Raw genomic sequence first — 23,408 nt, forward strand, 5'->3', positions numbered from 1 at the left:
CTGATGCTGATCAAACTGGCCAGATGTCAAAGTATAATTGAAAAAGAAAAAATAGATAAAGATATTTCAAAAGAACAGCACATATCTCAGATCCAAAGCACCTATTAAAGGGAAGAGAGGCCCTTCATCTGTGTGGTTTCTAGTTCAATCATATCCAAAGACTCAAGAGGCAGTGACTTTTTAACATGGGTTAACAGAAATAAAAGTTAATCTGCTCAGACAAAATTCTTTCCTAATGAATCACTGCCCTTCAGTTAGCTCTTTTATTTAACATTTACAAAGGTTGGTATTGACATTTACTGTATGTCACTGCCAGGGGACCAAGCTGTGTCTATACTTAGAAATAACACAATGGAGATGAGGTGGAGTCATAATCAATGCTGAAGCTTGCCTTCCTTGTACTGCCAAATACACCCTGGCCTAGCAGCCTCATCCTAAATACTGCAGAGCCAATTAAATCGATCACTGTATTGAATACAAGATAAGCCTTCTGCACTGCAAGAAGTGAAAGAACAAAGATAACAGAAAAAAAAATGATTCAATAAAAATTATCAACAACAAAACTTTAATATGATTCCCTGCTATTTTTCAGTGGACAGATTATGTAGTTGAATATGATCTCTTTACAAAATAAAAACAATTTTTTTAATATCTGCAAGTTTTCCTAAATCTTTTGCGATCTGTAAAACTGCTTTTGAAATTACACAATTGTTTTAGCAATAGTTCTCATATTAAGAGCTGCAGGATTCAAATGGAAATAAAATGACCTTATCCAAAACTGAGGGAAATGTTATTACAAATTTTGATTTATCAATAACAGAGAATGTTTATTGAATACTACCAATGTGCTTAGGTAGTATGTTAAGCTCTTTGCACTGAGTACGTCCTTTAATTCTCAAACCAATCCTGTAACTTAAGCATAATCACTATCCTCTATTTATATATAAAGACCCTAAAGAAACCAGAGCCAGAAGTTTGAACCCAGGTAGTCTGACATCAGTCTTGCTGTAGGAAAGTAGCTCTTACTTACAGTAATGAAGTAGTTTTGTTCATTCAAAGCAGATTTTAAAATTATACTAATGTGAGAGGTCATTTTCTATCAAAGTGAGTAATACCTAATTATAAACATGATTTTTACTATAAAGAAGAAATTAGTATGCTTTTTTCCTACCTTTTTTATCTTATTGGGTTTTTAAAGATGCTGGCAGTTGAATTTCAATATAAAGCATGTTTTTCTACTTTAGTTCTATTTTTCCTCATAAATAAAACTTGTCATTAAAAGAGTAAACTTATATGGTTAGTTAGCAGTTTGACACTGAGGCCAAACAATGATAACACATTCTTTGGAATGTGGAAACTTTGAAATTTGGGAACTTAGTACTTAAATCAACTCACACTCAGAAAAGGTAGTCAAGAAAAGTTGTTAATAAATCATTTCATCATATTGTCCCCAGACTTCTTCTCAATTACTCTATCACAACTAAACAAAATACCTGCTTCCCAGCCATTAAATTATGTAGGAAAAAATAAAATAAAGCTGCAGTCTAATTAAAATGAGAATGGCAATGACTATATAAACTATTCTAAACTATAATCTCTCAGAGGGCAAGATCTTATAGTTCTCACATATCATCTAAACAAAGAATTATTAAAAGAAAATCCATACTTGGAAAATATTATGCAACACTCTACCAGAGGAAAAAAATAAATAATTTATGAACCACCGAGTCCCATAATCTTATTTATAAACTAGCTATGTTAGGAACCTGGAATATATCCGTATGTGAGAAAATATTCATATGTGGAACCCAGGTTAAGTATAGTACGATGGTTTAAAAGCATATGCTTTGGAGTCAAGGAGACCAACATCTCCCTATCACTACTAACAGTATTAAGTAAGAAAGTACTTAATCTTGTGCCTCAGTTCCCTCATCTGTAAAATGAACATAACAACACCAATCTCATATGTTTTTCCTGAGGATTAAATAAGACAATGTTATAGAAACACTTAGAACAGAATCCAACATAGTGAGGTCCTGTGTAAATGGTAATCTGGGAACTGAACAGGAGATAAGAAAGATGGCATTTTCTTCCTTCTTTTCTGAGTACAGGTGGGAAAAGTATAACTTTTTCTTCTTACATTTCACTATATAATCCTCTCCTATTACCTAGCATCCCCCTGCTCTGCTGGTGCCCAGAGTACTCAACGCTTTACTATAGATCCCTTCAGTGATTTGTCATCCACGGTATATCACACTCCAAAATGACTGAATTCCCTTTTCTCTCAATTAAAACTTGTCTGCTAGGAATTAAGCAATCCAACTTGACTAAGTTTGAATAACACATTAACATTCTGAAAGATTATGCTTATTAACCCAAATCAATTGCTAGTAGAATATAAGGCACTGAGTTAAAATTTAGGCAAAAATAGATGGAACAGCCTTTCCTAAGAATTTGCCTACAGACTTGCTCCTTTAAGTCATTTCTACTAGTCACAGCTTCTCCCAACGTAAGCCAATGTCCACCATGTTCTGAGTATTTTCAAAATAGATCTTGTAGGTAGTACAAAAAGGACAATGATGTAGACAGATCTATGATAGCTTCTTGTCATGAAAAAGTGAAATTCATAATTAAAGATTTAAAAAAGTATTCAAAGTGAAAATTATATTTAAGTAAATGAGTTGAATTTTATTTTTCTTTTCCCAATTAAATCAAATGAACTATGTTCCTACAGAATGATCTAGAACTTAATGTCCAGACAATATTGTATTTTATACACATCATAAGTTTATTAAATACAAAGTCTGAGTCCAGAATAGTTCTTTGGCAGATAATGTTGTCTTTTTCATCTTGGTTCCCATACTCATAAGCATAGTGTTTAACATATAGAAGGCACTCAATAAAATATGAAGATACACGTGGTATATTAAAACTCTTATGGGAAGAACTATTACAATTTGTGCTATACCAAACCAATTTCATAAAAATGAACTGCCTGCCTATTGGTTTTCCACAGAAAATCAAAGCCACCTAGGCCTTACTGAAAGGATGGAACCTCAACTACTACACTCCAAAAGACAGCAATCTAAGCTGCCCTACTGCAGCTCCTCGGTATCTGAACAGCCACTGAGATCAAGTTGAAGTTTGGCCATGCACAATCACTCACAGTTAGTGGAGAGCTGAGGGCATTCCAAGCGAATTACTTCCTACCTCCAAGTAATCTGCCAAAATAGTTATCCACCTTCAGGGCACAGTTAACCCAGGGCTTGTCCCTGAAAAAGCTACCTAAAGCTTGGCTCCTTTGCCCTATGGTGTCAGATCACTAAAAATTCAAGTGAAATCAGGTCACATGGCCAGTCTGGCGTGGAGGATGGTCCTAAGACCTAGGACTTCCTGCTCAAATCTAGGGAGCTAGAACCCTCAGCTGCGAGAAGGTTCATGCTTTGGAACTGAAAAATTCCCAGTGCAACTCTCATTTCCACCTTCCCAAGATTTGATGAGGAGCAGAGAATTTCCCTTCCTTCTAAATCACATTATGGAAAGTATATACACTCCAGAAATATTCCTGTGATCATCCTTAAGGGTTTTAGTGCTTTCTTTATGGTATCTAAAAGAAGTAGAGGGGTTAGCCCATTATTCATATGCAACTTTTGGTAAATCCTCTGTTTTGGCCCTCTCCCCATTTACAAAGTGTTTATTCTTTTCAAGACACATAAATCAAACCTACCAATTCCTCTGTGCCACGCAGGCAAACTATGAAATCTTATCAAGGTCTGCTAATGAAGCCTCTTTGAGTCATCTTCACTCAATCAGAGTATACCAAGGGTCTCAGTTTGAATTACCTCTCTCTCTCTTTAGGTATTAGGAAGGATAAGCAAGTGCCACTACCCGCCTAGTGAATCCAAAATTTCTTTTTTATGCCTGCAACAAAACCCTAAGAAAAGCTGTAGGTACTATGATTTCACAGAGTTTGGCCTGAAACTCCCTGGGATTCAGCTGTTCCATGCCTCTGCCCAGAGAGAAATAACAAGACATTCCACTAAGAAGCCAACCAGAAGCAAATGAATTCAGGCCTAGCCAGCTCTGTCACAGGTGAGCTCCATCTTTAAAAAAAAAAAAAAAAAGTAGAACAGGATCAGAACAAGCCAGAAAAGGGAGGACATTCAAATATGCCTTCATCTTAAGACCCTACACATGGGACTAACACTAAACATACTGCATCTGGGACAGGATATTAATGTGTTTTTCATTCACTGAAACTCTACATTTCTGTTCACAATTTTAGCCCAGTAACCCACACACTGCAATCTGAATCTCCTACTATCACAATCAACTCTTTTTTTTTTCTTTTTTTCTTTTTACTTAACAACTCAATAAATGTTGGGTGAGGCTTCCAAGTACCTTAATTTTAACATCTCAGTTTCCTCATTTATACGAGATGAATCAAGTCCGTTTTTAGCTTTCCACAGCCAATGCATTCATTCTATCTACGCCCAGCCCAAATAGCCTATAAACACAGACTGAGCCTCTCAAATTAAAGGATCTGTGGAACTGGAAAGAAGGCAGCAGACTATATTACTACTCTTGCATTTTTTTTCTTTCTTGTATTCAAAAGTCTCATTTTTCCCAATTAAAAACAAATAAACTTTCAACCAAATTCCCAAGAGCCTAGTCATAGAGAGAGGAAATAAGTAATGGGCACTATAGAAAAATGACTCCAGTTTCTCAAGTGCATAAGCATTTGTTTAGATTCTGTTTTAAAAGCAAGAATGTCGTACACATTAGATCAGAGGCTGTTAACACGGGCAAGAAGATTCAGCATCTTATAGTTTCATGCTATTTGTGATGCTACTCTATTCTGCCAGTGCTTTTAAAGGCAAAAGCATGATACTTTCCCCTGACTATAGTACACTTAAATGTTTTAAAACAGAATTCTGTAAAATAAAGTCTAAGTAATCAGATGAACACAAAGTCTTGGGTTTTTCTGGACCCAGATTGATCACGTTAACTAAATCTTTCCTACCGTGTGCTTTACTGACCCTCAGAACCATTATCTTTCAAGGCAATCCATTATGACCCTAATCAGATATACTATACATTGTTATGCTACCATGAGTATGTATGGTGAGAAAGCTACATCTTTACAATTTGCTGGGCAATTTAGGAACGATTTTTACTTCTTCCAAATTTCCTCAGTCAGGTTTCCTGTGACACTAAATTATCTCCGTATGTTCTCATTACAAATATCAGGACCATTTGAATCTTGAATTAAAATATTACTTAATCGATTTATGCAGCTTGATGGTCATTATACCTTCTCTAATTATGCTTCTTCACAAAGTAATGCTTTCTAGATACCTTACATGTGCATTTGCTTTGATTTGGGATTCCTAATAGTTGATTTAAGTACAACTGTGATTTACAATAACATGTAAGTGATTTAAATAAGAGCATTTAATGACATTAAATAAATCTCATAACTTTAATATTTTTATGAAGAGAGCAAGTTAAGCTACCTTTGACAATTTCTATTTACTGTAATATACAGTAGTATTCAATATTCATCTCAAAACAACCTAAAACACTATATATGACAAATAGGTTATGGCAAATAATCTAAGCTGGTTTAATTAGTTAATAGTTAACCTAGGCCATAGGTTCAAATTAACTAAATATAAATTAAACTATTTGATGTTAAGACAAGAGATAGAAAAATTCCAATATTCTTATAGAAAAGCCTAGGCTAACTAAAAATAATTACAGAATTATTCTTTAAATAGTACAGAATTTAATATTGTCCTGTTTACAATATTAATAATTATCACCACTGTGCATACTTCCAACTAACTGCTTCAAAGGAAATAAGAAATATATATTTTAAAAAATCAGATGTCCCATTCCCTTCCTAAGATAGGATCTTAGTACCTTTACAATAGCTGACATCTTAGCCCTTCTAGCTTTCCCCAGCTGACCCTGCACACTGAAGCACAGCTACAAATGCCCAGAGAAAGAAGACCCACTGGGAAAAATTGTACTCTGCTCAGCTTTGCATGCATCAGTGGGCTTCACACTAGATAAATATACCCCATAGCCAGATTAACTGACACACTGAAGTAAAAAGGGAAATCTGAGATTTAGCCACTTTATCTTAAACCTCTTTTTAAGTAAGGGGTAGTTTGTTTTTACTTCAGCTTTTACATATACAAAAAAGTCTGCCCCCAAGGACTCATCCACATTTCTAATAATAATCATTTTTAAAGTATTTCTAAAAACCTTAATTTACAGTGCATGATATTTTATTATGATTTTAAAAGATTCAGAATTATAGCCTCTGTTTTTCACAAATGACACAAATTTTTTGACAACACAGAACCAAGTTTTGGAAAATTTATTATTGGCTCTTTGTACGCATATTTAAAACAAGACTTCTCTAAAAGCTTAGAAAACAATTTGACAAATTAGGTAGAATCCTTAAAAATCCAAGGGGAAGTTATGAATTAGCCTACTGATGTTTTTCTCAACTCCAGTTCCAAGAACCCTCCACAGTTCTCCCCCACATTTACCTCAAGAGACTCTAAGCCAGAACTCCAAGGTGTTGTTTGTCTAAAATACCTAACCCCAGGGATCACCAGAATAGCCTCACCTAGATTCTCAAACTCTTCCAGGGGAGCCAGCTTCCTGTGACTGGTGAAAAACTGAAAACTACAGAAGAGTTTCCTAAGTAGGATTAGCATTTTAGAGGAGAGGAGAGAGTTTTTCACATCTAATTGAGATTATAAATGGCAGTCAACTTAATCCTCAAACCTCATTTCTCAGTCAAGTAAAAGGGAGAACAGGCCCAGTCAAAATCCGTTGTTGTATCTTTCTACTTTGCCTCCCAGGGAAAGAAAGGTGTCAAGGATCAGCTCTAGGCAAAATTTATCATGAAAAAATTAACTTTAGGACCTTCTAATATTTTTCTCTGACATGCTTCCTACTACCTTTCCCTCACCCCAAGCCCTCTTGCTAATACTTTTCCATGTAAATTCTCAATTCTGAAATACAGATTATCTTGCTTTCTAAATATTCCCAAGTTGTTTATGTCCTCAAGAACACACATAAGGCTTTTGGTCTTTGATGTTTCCCACTCCCTATTGCCCAAAGGTACAATAATGCTGTGCACACGAAGTGAAGGACAAATGTTGATGAAAAGATTCTTCTTCTTACTTGCTAATAGTTGTACAGTTTCCTAAAAAGAAAAGTTCAAGAGACATTCCAGCCTTAGAAATACATGGATTTTGGGGCTTCGCTGGTGGCGCAGTGGTTGAGAGTCCGCCTGCCAATGCAGTGGACACGGGTTCCTGCCCCAGTCCGGGACGATCCCACATGCCGCAGAGCGGCTGGGCCCGTGAGCCATGGCCGCTGAGCCTGCGCGTCCGGAGCCTGTGCTCTGTGACGGGAGACACCGCAACAGTGAGAGGCCCATGTACCGCAAAAAAAAAAAAAAAAAAAGAAATACATGGATTTTCAGTGATTTAATAGGCCACAAGGGTGACTATTTTGGTCTAAATTTCCATTATAAATGTTTCTAGAAAAATAATCTCTGCACATCCTTGACCCTTCTCTTCCTCCTGTATTTCCTAACCTACTTTCCTATAATTTTTTATTTCCTTCAATTAATTTGTGTGTTCAGTCATCTATTTGTATATACTTTTTAATTAAAACTTTTGAGGTAACTATAGATTTACATGCAGCTGTAAGAAATAATGGAGAGATCCTGAGAACTCTTTACATAATTTCCTTCATCTTATAATATCACAACCAGGATATAAACATTGCTACAATCCACTGATCTTATTCAGATTTCCTCAGTTTTTAAAAAATCTGTGTGCACACGTGGTGTTGGTCCTATACACTTTCATTAAACATGCAGGTTCACGTATCCACCACCATAATCACGATACAGAACGAGGATTTGTCCTGTTGTTCTTTATAACCACATCCTCCTGTCTCCTTACCCTCTGGCAACCAACAATTTGTTCTCAATTCTATAATTTTGCCATTTCAAGAGTAGTATATAAATGGAATCACACAGTATGTAATCTTTTGAGAGTGGCTTTTTTTCATTCAGCCTAATTTACTCAACATCAATCTAAATCATTGCATTGGTTATAGTTCATTCTTTTTTATTGCTACATAGTATTTCATGGTATGAATATACCACAGTTTCACCATTTACCCAGTGAGAGACATTTGGATTGTTTCCAGTATGGGCTATTATGAATAAAGGTGCTATGAACATTTGTGTTCAAGTTTTTGTGTAAACGTAAGTTTTCATTTCTCTGGGATAAATGAGTACAACTGCTGAGTTGTATGGTAACTGCATTTTAGTTATATAATGAACGGCCAAAGTGTCTTCTAGAATGCCTATACCATTTTACATTCCCAATGTATATTTTCCTTTACATCCTTAGGTTAAATTCCTCACTGGCAGAGTTACACAGAGCCACAATGTATTTTTTTAATGGGTGTCATCTTCATAAGTATATTTGGGGCACTGCTTTCCTTCTAAGTGATCATCGTAAATTGGAAAGTTAAAAGCACATTCTATGAAGAAAAGAGTTGGGAAGTTCAGATGTACTGCAATGTCCTAAAACTGTCCAGTGCAGCAAGTTTGACCAAAGGAATCAGGGACAGATTTTTTTTAAAGATATAAACAGATACAGAGGATACATATAACAACATGCAAATTATGAGTGCATACATACGTATATCCCTCCAATATCTCTAGGGAAAAGTAAATTACAAACAGACACCTGCTACTATGCCAGTACTTGAAGATGCTTTCTACTAACTTTGTAAAACACCTAAAGATAATACTTACAAACTTTTTTTAGAAGACGCATGTTTGAAATCTTACTGTAAAATGAATTAAAACAAAAGCTTATATTTAATGTGCTCCTATCTTGTCTAAACATACAAGTGTGTATGAGTGCATGCACACACACACTCACACACCAGGAGTAAAACTGCTTTGCCCTTAATGCTGTCACTGAAGGACTGCATAATTTAATTTCCTTGAAACGATTAACCTGTATGAAAGGAAAATAAAAAGTAGATGGGAATTCTTTGGTGCAAGCATATTTCATTTCATGTAAACCTAAGAAGATATTTATAAAAATTATCACATAAGTATAGCACTACATTTTCTTAAATCTTCCAGGTAAAAGAGAGCCTTAAATTGAAGACGAATAGCATATCAAATCAGAAATCTCAAACACAAATCATTAAGCCCTGTACATGAAAAAATTTAATTATATACTCTATAAACTGCAACAAAAATCCATAATTTACATTTATCTTATCAAAAATGTTCAGATACAAGCTAGAAAATGTTATAATATTTTTATTGCACACATTTTTGGGGATATCCCCCACTTGGGAGTGCAGACTCTTAATAAATCAACAGTACTTTTCTGATGATCGTGCCATTCTCACATTATCCTCTCTTCACAGGTTCTCTCTATACACTCTTCTCCACAGTTATTCTCTGAAGATTTCTCTCTGAAAAGCAGCCGCACTGCCACATTGCCACCAAACTGCCTAATTTTCACCTTTTCCTCTCCTAATGTGGTAGGTTCAATTCACTACAGTTACGGTTTTACATTACTATTTTGCGAAGTAGATATTTTAAAAATTCCAGATTATAGAAAACTAAGGGAATAACAGGATTTCAGATGAAGAAAATCTGACATTTGCCTAAAAAAGCAACTATCAGTACCACACTTGAAGACAAAACAACAGGAAAACAACTCACCTAGTAAGTAACTTACCATTCTGTACAGAGGCAATGAAGCCCTGGAAATTTTAGAAATAATTCACCACCACCACAACCACCAATCACCACGTCTGGATATTAAAAAAAACAGAAACACAAAACAACCCTGGTACACTCCACAGAATTTCACATATATGATTTATTACCTAATCAAAAAATTGATATTGCTACCATTTAAAGTTTTTTTAATTGTAAATTATCTAGAACAAGATTGGCCAACTACAGCCTGTAGAGCAAATCCAGGCCACCAACTGTTATTTTTATAGCCCATGAGCTAAGAATAGTTTTTTACATTTTTAAATGGTTATATAAGTACCTACACATACTATCACTGATTTTGCCTTCTGGGCTGCAAACTCTAAACTATTTACTATCCAGCTTTTTGCAAAAAGGTTTGCTAACCCCTGATCTCAGGGATCAGTATAGAAAAAATGTAATATAAATTAATAAAATTTATAATTATAAATAAAATGAATTGATTTAATTTTCAGCAAGCCGAAGTGGCCTTGAACTCTACTCTCATTTAATTGTGACTCCCTAGAAATTTCATACAATCTGAGGAGTCTGACAAGCCCCCAGAGGTATTCTCAAAGTGAAAAACAAGTAAGTAATTTAAGAATGACTGTTACATACTTCACCACACTACACCATGCATATGCCAATAACCAAAAATATTTTTCAAGAGAACAGTATTACATAAAAACATAGCCATACATATGAGAAAGCCCCACAATACAGGTAGAACAGCAAATTCTACTATTCTTAAAAACCTTAAATTCCAAAAAACACCACCAAAACAAACCCAACCTGGAAGTCATAGAAAATGTGAGCTATGAAAAACAAAGGCTGAATTTTATAAGAAAAAAAGGAATAAGCTGAGATGTGAGGTGATTATAAAAATAGTGGATTGACACTCAAATTAAGCAACAGTTTTTACTTAAAATGTAAGGCTTATTAAATAACAACCACATAGTACAAAGACTATACAACTGAATGGTAACTACCATGAATACCTTCAAACAATAACATTTCTATAATTTAAACCAAAGCAATTTCAAGATATGCTTTCAAATTCTTAAAAAATTCACTTTTATTTTGTGGCTAATTAAAGCTTGCATAAACATTGTGACCACTAACCAACCTAGTACTGAGTCTTCACTTTAAAAGAGGTTCCAGAGTTTTCAAGGTAAAAGGAGTACCAGTCACACCTCTCCCTACTCCCAGTCCTTATGACAATCATGTATTTTTCAACACTCCCAATTGAGAATCTCTAAGCTAGATGACCTCTAAGATCCATTCCAGTGAAAATATTCTATGAGAATTTTAGTTAATATGTAAATAGCATTTATTTTTAACAAAATGCTCAGAAAACCTATAGTAAATGATAAAGACATTATTATAACCATAAGCAGTGAATCTGAAATATTACCACATCAAAGACACGGTCTGATAATGCTGCTCTAGGACTTTTCCTAATCAAAATATGTCCCAAATTCTCAACTGTGTGCCATGGTGTGGTTCTGAGATTATACACATCAAGGAAAACTGTCAGGTTTACAGAAATTCCTTAATGAAAAAAATCATTCTTTTGTTCTCTAGTAACCAAGCAGCCACAGCCCCTGTCATCCACCCTACCATAAAGAGAACTCAGAATATCCTCAGAGTTCATGTTCACTTGGTGAGAATCAGACACAAACAATGGGAAGATTCAAGGAAGAACCACATATCAGATCTGTGCCACTGACCCACTATAAAACTCTGCAGATCAGTAAAGATTACTGTTGACCACAGAGCATAAACACATGAATGATGATGAACAAATGGATTGGGTAAATAAATAAAAATAAAGGTGATCCTCCTTACATAAGTCCCTGGAGATACCACTTTGCAAGACTGCAGAGTTAAGCCAATGTTGTGGCCTGATGAAAATATTCACTAATGACCAGATAACTTAGAAAAAAATACCAGTGAAATATCGCTCACAGATAGTGTGCCTACCTCAGGTCTGAGTCAATGGCATTGTTGGTCAATCTTTTGCTAAATAACCCATAATACAAAGCAAATACAAAAGAAATTCACTGAGAGTTGAATATCATGCAAGAGACTAAAAATTTCACAAAGTCCTTTAAACTTATGTTAAAGAGTCATTTAACCAAACACAAAAGCCATTGACAGATTAGGACCTAACTGAATTAGAGTCAGTTAATAACTGAAGAGAAAATCAACAAGGTTCAAATGTGAAATAAAAGACATTTCTATAATGCCATACAATTTTCTGAAGAAAAAAATACACCAAAAAATTCAACAATTAATCAATTCTTTGTTTATTTAAAATCTAGTAGATTTTATGGTTTTGTTAATATTACTTTCTAATTTTAGCTTTAGTTTTCAAAATAAAGCCCCAAACATTTTTTCCCTCTATCTTCCAAAATCTTGACATCTCTTTGAAGCAATTATTTAATTCTCTTAAATAATTCACACCAGGACTAATTATTCTTAGATAAAAGGGACCTGAGTCTATACAGGAGTACACCTGAAACTCTGGAACCTCTTTCAAAGTGAGGTACTAGTTTGGTCTCTCCCAGACTGGGTAGAAAAGAAACCATTAGCTCATCTCTGGCTTTCTGGATAGGTTTCAGAAAGAACGGCTATCAAGTCATTTTAACTATGAAAAGAGGCTGCTTTTCAGGCTGAGGAGGCAGGGTAGGGACATGGAAAGAAATGATGTTGTCAGGAACAGAGTATTACAAATAAAATGTATATATGCATTGAAAGAAAACATCCCAAACCACTAAGGAATAAGGTAACCTGTAATATGGTAGCCAGAAAGGACAATGTAAAACAATTTGGAAAGACTGGAGGTAGGACCTGGAAGTAGACAGCAAGAGACAATAACACCGCACTCTACCCTTTCCCACTTTTCAAATCTCCTCTCTGCCCAATTTGCCTCTCCAGTTTTATATCATTCTCTTAACACTTTCAAGGGGAAAGAGGGGGATCAGATGACAGTGACTGAACCCCTGGATCCACCATGCCTAAAATCAATCTACTCCTAGTCATTTGGGATAATAAGTCAATAAATACCACTTTTTGTTGAACACAGTTTAAGTTAATTTCTGTTATTTATAAGATATTTTCACACAGTTAGGGCAGAATAAAGAGATGGATGGGTACACACGAAGGAGAAAGAAAAAGGTGTTCAATAATTCAGACTGGTTAATGAAGAGTCTAAGCAGTAGCAAGAGGAAGAAAAAGATATAAAAGCTGTAATGTAGAAAAAGGAGCAAATGAACAAATGGTTGAGGTAAAAAGAAAAAAAAAAAAGCAGTGCAGTAGAAGGGGGCTGTGAGCTAAGTTAGAATCAAGAGGGTTAGATCCCTGTTTCCTAATTAACGACTCATTTCATTTTTCTTGGTTTTGGTTTCTTCAGTAACTAGGTCTGGTTCACTCAAGTTTTTTCCAGTCCCAACATTTTGTGTTTGTAAGCATCTAAAGATCAGAGAACGTAGATCAATGAATAATAACTCATCCTTCGTTGAGACTTGGGGTTAATAAAACACTGGACAACGTATGAAGGCCTAATCCTTATGAAATACTGTCAAACCAGACAGTAAGCTATACTGTTTCCCCTAAGCACAATTATAATCATTTTCATTATCTCATCTATCGAAAGAATTTCTGTACGTCAAAGTTAGAGATCTTTTTGAAGGCAGGGTTCTATTACGTTTTGATATCCTGAAAATGGTGATTCTACACTTTTTTGTAACTCTAGGAGATTTCTGGAGTAATCATAAAGTATAGTGTAGGCAGAATCAAGTACACAAGAGTTTTCTTTGAAATTTGGTTGTTTGAAATACTGAATATATAGGAAAACAGTGTACTTGGGTTTAAATTCCCAGACAAGCCCAGAGAAACTTATTTAATCCACAATGAGATGAAAATAAAATGCAGTAGCTGCTAACAGAGGGGGGCCCTTTAACCTCGGTCAGGTAAAGAAGGGCAGGGCTGAGCAAACAGACTCTAACAACAATGGAAGGACTGTTGGTTTGTTTATAAGTCAAATACTTACAAAACAGAGGTTTAACAATGCAACAACTGGACCCAATCTGTTAAATTAGCTAAGATGCCTAAAATGACTTATAAAAGTATACCCAGCAGTATTATTAACCTTGTGCTACTTTACATTTCAAAGAACTCTCATATTTTATCTTTTATTTTTCCCTTAACACAACCTACAAACATGTCCCAGTGTGTGCTCCATAGAAAACTAGTTTCCCATAGGCTAATGATGCTTTTTTACAAAAAGGCTTCTGTGCATCATCTGATTCTGGAATGTGATGGGCTAAACACAATTAAATAAGCTCCTCGCCTTATTTTCCCAAAGTACAATCCCTTTAATACCCCAAAGTACAATCTCAATCTCTAAGAGGGGGCATGTGATATATAATGCTTTCCAAAGTTATGTCCCTATGGAACTCTTTTTCATAGTCACCTCTCAAAAGCAGTGTCTCCATACGTATAGTTTCGGAAAATGCTCAGCTAGTGCAACCCTGAAGGCATCATGTAGAAAGAACCAGTACCTTACATGTCTAACGTGCCTAGTGGAAGAACACTGGGAGTCAGAATACATGGGCTCTACATTCAGTTTTGCCGCTTATTGACTCTGTGACCTCAAGAAAAAACACAATTTTTTTGTACCTTATCATTATGTACCTTTATAATTTGCAAAATATCAATTACAACTCTAGTTGCAGCCTTTTCCAGGGCTGAATAAAAGATATTACATGAGATTATAGAATTATAAAATTCTAGAGCTACAGAAGACCTTTGAGACTATACAGCAATACCTTATCTGAAAGGTGAAGGTTATTTTTCAGGATCTGGATTAAAATCCAGACCTCTGTAACTCTCAGCCCTGTATTTTTTCCTATACCACCACATGTTGCTTCCAGTTTTTAAAAGATACAATACTAGCAAAACATCTCTAGAGGCAACATAGGTCTCAGAAAGGAACACAAATGAAGGTCTCAGAAAAAAGGAAAATTGAAGGTACTATCTTAAGTTTCCCATTGACAATACATGCACACACCACCTAAAATAAGTAAAGCTTTGATAGACATGGAGGAGTAGATAGAGTAGTTTATTCCACAATAACTTGGGAATCAAAGGGAGGCAATTCTATAAAATAACTTGCCTTTATGTCCAATTAATAAACTACTCCTACCATCACCGAAAATACATCTAATCAACAACAGGTAAAGGAAAGCAAATATTACTGAAATTAATGAAGGGCCCAAGGGTGGAGAAATGGACCAAAGCTGGAAGAGGACAGAAATAAATAAGACTCTTTGGTGATACTACTGCAATTTACTGCTATTGTCAAAGCTTTGCAGTTTTACTATAGTAGAGTACAGAACTGTTTGATACTAATTACTTAGTGATGTGCCAAAAGGATGTACTTATTTCACTTGAAACATAAGAAAAACACCCTTTTCCATATTGACAAATCAACAGGATAATTCTGGAATTCATTAAAAAGAAACACTGTTTCAACATCAGTTTTACTTCCCATGTAAAACACTTCAAAATATCTAAATGAATACAGAAGTGCATGTTTCTGTGGCAAACTGTTCATTACTGAATCATTATCAACCCTTGTTAGATAAAATTTCTCATTTTTGCAATGTACAAAATCATTAAAGTATTTGAGAGCTCCATCATGAAAGATAGTAGCACTCTACAATCCACTATTTCTTTAGGCAAATATGCTTATTGCTGAACACAATACGAAAAATAACAACATTCCCTAGACACACAATTCCACCCCCCCCCTTAGATGGTGTTTTTATATGTTGACAGCAATGATGAAACATGTTACAGCTTTCCAGTTAGCTTTAACTGTTTCTGAGCACTCATCATTCACAGAATCACTCTAAAGTTTTTACCTATTATGACAACTAGGTATCAATAGTTCCAAATGCTTGCTAATACTGCCATGCACATCTCAGGTCTGCTTTAACAATGCAGGTTTTTAGCCTGAAAACTCCCCTAAATTATCAAATGGCTAACAAAGTTAATCTATCCACCGTAACTCTACTGAGTGCTATAAACCCATATTTGGGGGTATCTAACAGTTCAATTACGTCAAGTCACATCAAGTGGGACTGCCTGTTGCTGTATGGAGGTGCTCCACAATTTAAAGGATATTCATTTCCAAAAGCTTTTTAGATTTTGCAGATTGCTTAGACTCAACTGTTAGATATCTCATTTGATCATTTGTACTGAAAATAAAAGGAAGGAAGTGTAGTAAATCAGATATTCCCAAAACCAGTGAAATCCTTTTGAACAATATCTGCCTAATCTTCTTCAGGGTCATTTTCCCCTTTCTTATAGGTAAATTAACATTTTTAAGATTAGGTAGTTAAAACATACAATGAAAATGTATAGCTGCACCTGGTTAACTGTACAATGTAGTTCAGATGAATGCAGATTTTTCTCATTTGTACTGTGAAGGGATCAATCTGTTTATAAACCTGAGTTTTTTATTTCAAGACTTATTTTAGACACTGATTTTATACATACGGTATGGGTGATTACTGAAAGTATTCTAATAATTATCTGTAAACTGAAGAAACTAACAAGCACATGTTCATAATTGCTCCAACTAAGAAAATGTTACCTCAAACTGAATTACAGAAATATTTTTAGTCAACAACTACTCAGAGCAAGTGACTGACATGCATACTTTTTAGAATTCATTTATTTCCCACACTTACCCCACAATTTTAACAGTCACCTTGGCTCAAAGCTGCACTAATGATGTAATTCTACTGAACTTAAGAGTCATCTCTGTAAGCTAATAAAGGTAAGAACATAAATATAAAAAAGGGCAATTTCTGATTTTTCACAATTCAGTTATATCTTTAATTAAGAAAGCTTAGTTCAATCTGAAATTACAAAAACACTGACTATAGTTTGCTCTACCATATTTACCATAAATTAAACGCTACTTGGGGAAAAGTTATACTACAAAAGGAAACCATCTGGAGTGTCACATCTACTTTACTTTGATAGTAAGCTTGACAGAAAATTTAGAAGATAGATTACAAAGTTTTCCCTGGCCAAATGCAAGGATAATTATTTTGTTCTATATTTAATTCTGATTTTTACCTGGAATGATAATATATTTAATACCAGGATTTTCATTTTCACTTTCATTTATGTTGAAACAAATTGTCATTTTAAACACAAGTTTTATTTTTACTCTTGTGTCATACTCAATGATTCTGGCTTCAAAGTGGTAACTGCCTTAGGCAAAATCCACACTGAAATATCAGAATCTATCTCCTCAATACTTTACGGAGGGTAAGGGAAATAAGGACTGTGCTAAACAAAACCATTTATAAAGAAACTGCAGACCACCAGGATTTTGGATTTGGGTAATCCACTTAGATTAGCATGGCTGTCTCTTAAAAGGACAATTCTAAGATCACAATATAGGTCATGTCCTTAAGAAGTAAAGTAATGAAATCAATGTCAATTACACAAACCTTCCATATTAACATGACGCCACTGACAACCAGTAAGACAGATTAAATAAAGCTTTTGTAATGTGCTCAGCCCCAGCATAAACAAGAAGGAAAAATAATGTCATAAAACAGATTCTTTTGAATCAGGTTCTGCAAAAAGGTAAAATTCTCGCTTAATAAAAGAGTGGCATCCAAACTGGGGGGAAAAAATTGGGGGCTTATCATTTCAGATTGAATAGCTATAAACTTTGATATGAGAAAGTGAGAGGGCAGGGGGAGAGAGGAAGGGAGGGCTGGTTTGCAGTGAGTAGGGGGAGATATAGAGAATGGCTAACCTTAAAGGTTTTGCCAAAAATAATAATCAGGTTTAGGTGGTAGGTAATGTCGTTCAAAGTACAACTTTACTACAGCAGAAGAAAAATTTTTAAATCCCCAATAAGAACCCAAGTGCTTAAAACAAATGCTGCAACACTTAAATATATTATTATGTTTTGATCAAACAGTGTCAAAAGAAATACTGCCCAAAATGAGTAAAATTTGCCTAAAATCACTGCTGTCATATTTTTAATTACCACATATATACAACTGTTAAGACAAATAGTAAATTACAAACAAATGTCTCTGAAATGCTTCCCTGCCCAGAAAGCAGAAAACATAATGCTTGATGGCACAGACACTGCCAAAACTAACAGATAAAACACTGCTGCTTCCTTTTTGATAGCAATGACAATAATGCTCTAATAGAAGGAACCACATTTCTGGACTCTTGCCCCTCAAACTTAGCTGAACAAAGAAAGCCCAGATGCCCCTAGAAACTTAGAAACTTTCTTCTACATACTTAGGTGTCCATCCTGGACAAGGAGATAAAAAATGTCTCTGACCAAAGAGGCTCTGTGAAGACTACTTGCAGAGAAATTACCAACTTACCCATTAGATTTGAGTTCATGAAAGGTGTTGGGGACAAGCCTTCATGGGCCCCTAATCGACTGTCATTCAAGTGATCACTGTAATGAGGGCTGTCTGTAAAACCCTAGAGAAAAAAAAAAAAAGACCGGAGTATTAAAGAGATTATTTGGCAGTCGTGCTAATTGAGCATAATGACACTCATCTAATTAATATACAGACTTACAAATGGTCATTCCTAACCAAGTTTCTGGTTCATTACTTGAAAAACTAAACAGAAGTGCTGCTTTTATTCCTTTTAAGATATTAAAGTCAAAAAATTTCTTTATAGATTAAAAAAAAATTAGCCCTACAATTTCTTTACAGACAAAAGTAAAGTTCTAAAAGGATGAACTAAGAAAATATATTTCTGAGTTACAATAAATTAGGAAAATGTTTATCTGTATCCTCCTTTCTCTGCCTCCATACCCTATCAATAAAGGGTTGGGCAATTATAAGATTTACTTAAAATATTTTAAAAAATCGACAATCAATATACTAGAAATGAATCCTTTCCTAAATGGCAAACAAATATTTAGCAAAAGAAGATCTGCTTATACTCCTTTTAATACTAGTATAACAAGATATACTTCTACAGAAACTGAGCCATGTAAAAAAGAAAACACAAAGATAGTTAATTTAAATTCTTAAGAATCTAAAAAATGAAATTGCAAACACCATGAAAACAATAAAGCTAATGTTATTATTTCACAATAGCTGTTATTAAATTTATCCTTATAACTTAAAACATGTTTTTTAAAAGTGAAGGAGCCTAAAAGACATGAAAGTTCACAAATACAATAAGTGTTACAAAAAGCTCAGTGGATAAAAGCTGTTCTGGTTCTCAGACTCTTATACATGCTAAATACAGCATCACCTCCAAAATCATATAGTTTCTAAACAAGGCTTTGAACCCCTAGTTAATTAAAACTGAGGTGGTACCCACCCTTTTGCCAACTTAAAACGATTTTAGTAAAGATCAGAAAACCTTACAAGAGGCCCAAACAAGAACAAAAACTGACTGCCCTGGCTTACAGAAACCACCCAGAATCCTCTGGGACTATAAAATCATCAATCAGCGAACATTTATCATTACCCAGACTGCAGGCTAACATTCAAGAAGACATTAATGGGGCTGAAACAGGCCTCACTATCTTTGCAGGCATGCTGTCAGTTCAACCAAAGGGCTAGGAATTGAGGGCTAAATAACTGTCAAATCATTACAATTGCTTGGGGATGCATGTCACAACACCTTCTGCTGTTCTGTTTTAAAACTAATCTGCTGGGAGTGCTAACTCCCAAATGAATCTTTGTTTCATTTTTATCTACTTTTAGAATCACTGATACACATGTGACAGACACTCAAGAAGAATCTTGGTGACACAACTTGGTTATGACCACAAGGGTGTCCTCTGGTAACCACAACCATAGTCCTGTCTGTCACAGCCACACGCAGCAAGAGCTATATACAAAATAGAATGGCTCCCAGCTAAAGTCACTCCTTGGAGTTTACCTCTGTTGCTTAAAATTGAACACCCTTGAGGTGCTAAGTGACATCCTACTATCTCACATTCATCTGGGTGTTTCTCTCTGCCACTCCCTCCCACTGCCATTCTTAGGCATAGAGTCAAAAGAAGACGTTGAAACCTACAAAAAAACCTCACTGAAATATTGTTTATCATTATTAAACAACAGTATTGCTCTTGAAAAATGCAAACATAAATGCATTTGTAGGTCAGCCATGTTGTTCACACTTTATTTGAATGTTAAAGGATAATAAAAGATTAATTTTGCATGTTCTCAATTCTCTTCCTCCTTGAAGTGCAATAAGAACTTTTTTCTTTCATGACTATGAAAATAAAAACATTAAAAACATTTTAAACTATTTCCTAAAGCTCAAGTATATAAATAAATGATATAAATATTATATAATAATATAAATAATAATACAAATAAATCTAAGTTTCAGGGTATCATCAAATAACTGTACACACACAGTGAATTAACTTCACATATAACATATATCACAGTAAGCACAGAGAAGATCTATCTCTAAGCCCCTATTAATATGTGCTCAGAAAACAGAATTATTTTTCTATGAACCATACACAAATAATAGTAAGTACTATCTCTTATCCATTTGCAACCACATACAGCAATGTACAGTATAGAATTTACTACAAGATTATTTCCTAGTCCAATAATAAAATCTGGGATTGTCATATGGTACCACAGAGGAATCTATAAACCTGTGTCATCACATACAAGCAAGATTTGAATATGGGCCCTCCATATCTATTTACTCGTAAATTATATACATATACTATTAACCAATATAACAAATTTCAGTAAGTCATAATTTCGTTCATGTAAGATAAAAATTAAATAGAAATTTGAGTATTTTTTCCCACACCTCAAAGTGCACAAAATTCTTTTGAAAAGCCACAGCCTAAAAGATAAGAGAGGAACAGTTCTTCATCCACAGATGCAAACTGATGCTGGAGGATGGAACAATGAAACTGGACTCAAAAATGTTTGTCATAGTTTCAGGGACTTCCCTGGTGGTCCAGTGGTTAAGAATCCGCCTTCCAATGCAGGTGGCATGGGTTCGATCTCTGCTCAGGGAACTAAGATCCCACATGCCGCGCGACAACTAAGCCCTCACCGTAACTACTGAGCCCACGTGCCACAACTACTGAGGCTGTGCGCTGTGGAGCCCACGTGATACAACTAGAGAGCCCATGCACCACAACTACAGAGAAGCCTGCACACCACAAGGAAGAGCCCTCACGCCACCACGAAAGATCCTGCACGCCGCAACGAAGATCCTGCATGCCACAACTAAGACCCGACGCAGCCAAACAAACAAACAAAGTTTGTCATAGTTTTAGATCTAATGTGTGACAAAACCTCACTTAAAAAACTGGGACTGGCTATTGTTTGAGATTATTCTTATCACTGCTTCCTCATAATAGAAGTGATACCCACCCAGAATATAACTTTTGATGGACCAGGATGAATAGTTACAAAATAATTTATAAACATTTAAATAAGATCAGCTCAGAAAAGTACACAGGTATTTATCAGTCAGCATGTTAATTGTGTCAACTAGCGAGATGATACCTACACAACAGTGTTTTGCAACCTTCAGTGTTCATATCCATTGACTAGAGATTTTGTTAAAATTCAGATTAAGAAGCATAAGGTCTTGAGTGGGGCCTAAGACTCTGCATTTCTAACCAACAGGTGATGGTGATGCTACTGGCCCACGCACCACACTTCTAGCAGCAAGAACCTAGACAATCTGGAAATAAAAATCTTTTTCATATATGGAAACGAAAAACTCAAGTCTACATAGGTGATAGCTGAGTTCTCTGCTTCCCCCCAACAAGAACCACATTAAAACACCAGAAGTATCAGGTAAGTATAAATTAGGGAGAAATACCACCGTTAACAAACAATCTAAAGCAATTAGAATAACAAAATGTTTTTATATATGCAGGTAAGTATTCATCCATTTAGTTTTAAGTAGAAGACAGATGTCAAATAGAGCCTGAATGAAAGAAATGGGTTGGCTAAACCAGAGTTTAAACAGCAGACCCCTTAAGTACCACATACAGTTAAGTTAAGCAAAGAGCATAGATGTCCATAAGTCGGAAAGGCAAAAAGGCATAATGCAGAATGGAGTTGACAGAAGAGCAAGGAAGGAAGCAGAATAATGCAATGACTAGCTAGAGTATCAAATGGCAGGAGAAAATGAGCAGGAGGTGATTGGCCTGAGGGAGGGGTTGGAGTAACAAGAAAGGAACAAAAGCCAAGCAAGCAATTGTTAAAATGAAGCCCAAGGAGATCATTCAGCGGTATTGATAAGTGAATGCTATTTCAATTCTGGAATATAAAGAAAGTAAACCAGGAATTCCCTGACGGTCCAGTAGTTAGGACTCCGAGCTTCCACTGCAGTGGGCACAGGTTTGATCCCTGGTCGGGGAACTGAGATTCTGCATGCAGCATGGCCAAAAATAAAAAAATAAAAATAAACAATAAAAAAAATAAAGTGTACAGCTGGCTTTTTTAAAAAAAGGGAAGTAAACCAATGAGATCATTAAATACACAACTATCATGGTGCATAGTTTAAACTGATAAAGCATTACCATGGTAATAAAAGGAGTCAAACCTGATCCCCTGGAGCTCCTTATTAAGATCCTGAATTCTAGAAAATGGTTTTACCATGAAAATAGCTGCTAATAAAAATGAGATTTTCATACATGAGAGATGATAAACACTACATTATGAAAGACAGAGCAATACTATCAGATTCATCTATCATAGTAGCTTTTTAGCCAAAGTATGCTGCTAAGCACAAAAGTATTTCCAAATAACCCTAAAAAATTACTGTTCTTGTCTTACAATAAAAATGGAAAGTACTCAAAAGTGCTTTTTTTATCAGTGATTTTATAACTGATAAAATCAGTTGATACAGTTTACAAAAACTGTTCAATTCTATATTTAATATCTAAATGACAATTTAATTTGCAATTCTTAAATACTCCCACCTATGAATACATAACACTTCATAAAAGCTTTGATATTATGAAATATCTTCTATAAAATGTATTTCATACTTTTCTCTATGTTCATTTTACAGTACAGAATTTAGAAACTTTAATCCTTGCTACAATATGACAACAGACTCTAATCAATCAAAGCTGTTACCATTTTAAAACTAATTTACACTGCACATTATCAATCCAATCTTTTGTTCTATCAAAAACAAAACAAAACAAAAGCACCTAGTATTATTTACATAATAGTGCTCTCCTCTTGTTTGTCTCCTCAAAATTACAGTAACTTTTTTTGTTGCCTAATTCTTTAAATAGCTTTTAAAAAATTTATTTCACCCAACCAATAAATATGGCGTAATCACCAGAGAACGCTCCCAAGTTGAGAAAAGACATGTTTTTTCTAACCTATGTGGCTATTTCTTTGTTTGAAAACCACTGTCTAATTCTATTTTAAAATATTCTTTACAATTCTTTTCAATAGCTAAAAAGGGATGGGGAGAAAGGCTCTTTCAATAAAGATTTACTTTCTCAGAAACACTTTCCCTGACCCTACCAAAT

At 34.9% G+C, this 23,408-nt stretch overlaps 1 protein-coding gene across 5 annotated transcripts in view; it reads right to left on the bottom strand.

The window, feature by feature from the left end:
* TCF12 (transcription factor 12) overlaps window positions 1-23,408 on the bottom strand; it is a 379,393-nt gene that overhangs the window by 177,857 nt on the left and 178,128 nt on the right. For all 5 annotated transcript variants that reach the window (XM_030878793.3, XM_030878803.3, XM_030878791.3 and 2 more), the window contains one exon: window positions 18,274-18,376. In XM_030878793.3, the coding sequence (XP_030734653.1) occupies window positions 18,274-18,376 (103 nt within the window). The remainder of the gene's footprint in view (window positions 1-18,273; window positions 18,377-23,408) is intronic.

The sequence above is a fragment of the Globicephala melas genome, chromosome 2, assembly GCF_963455315.2.
Source record: "Globicephala melas chromosome 2, mGloMel1.2, whole genome shotgun sequence".
Lineage (NCBI taxonomy): Eukaryota > Metazoa > Chordata > Mammalia > Artiodactyla > Delphinidae > Globicephala > Globicephala melas.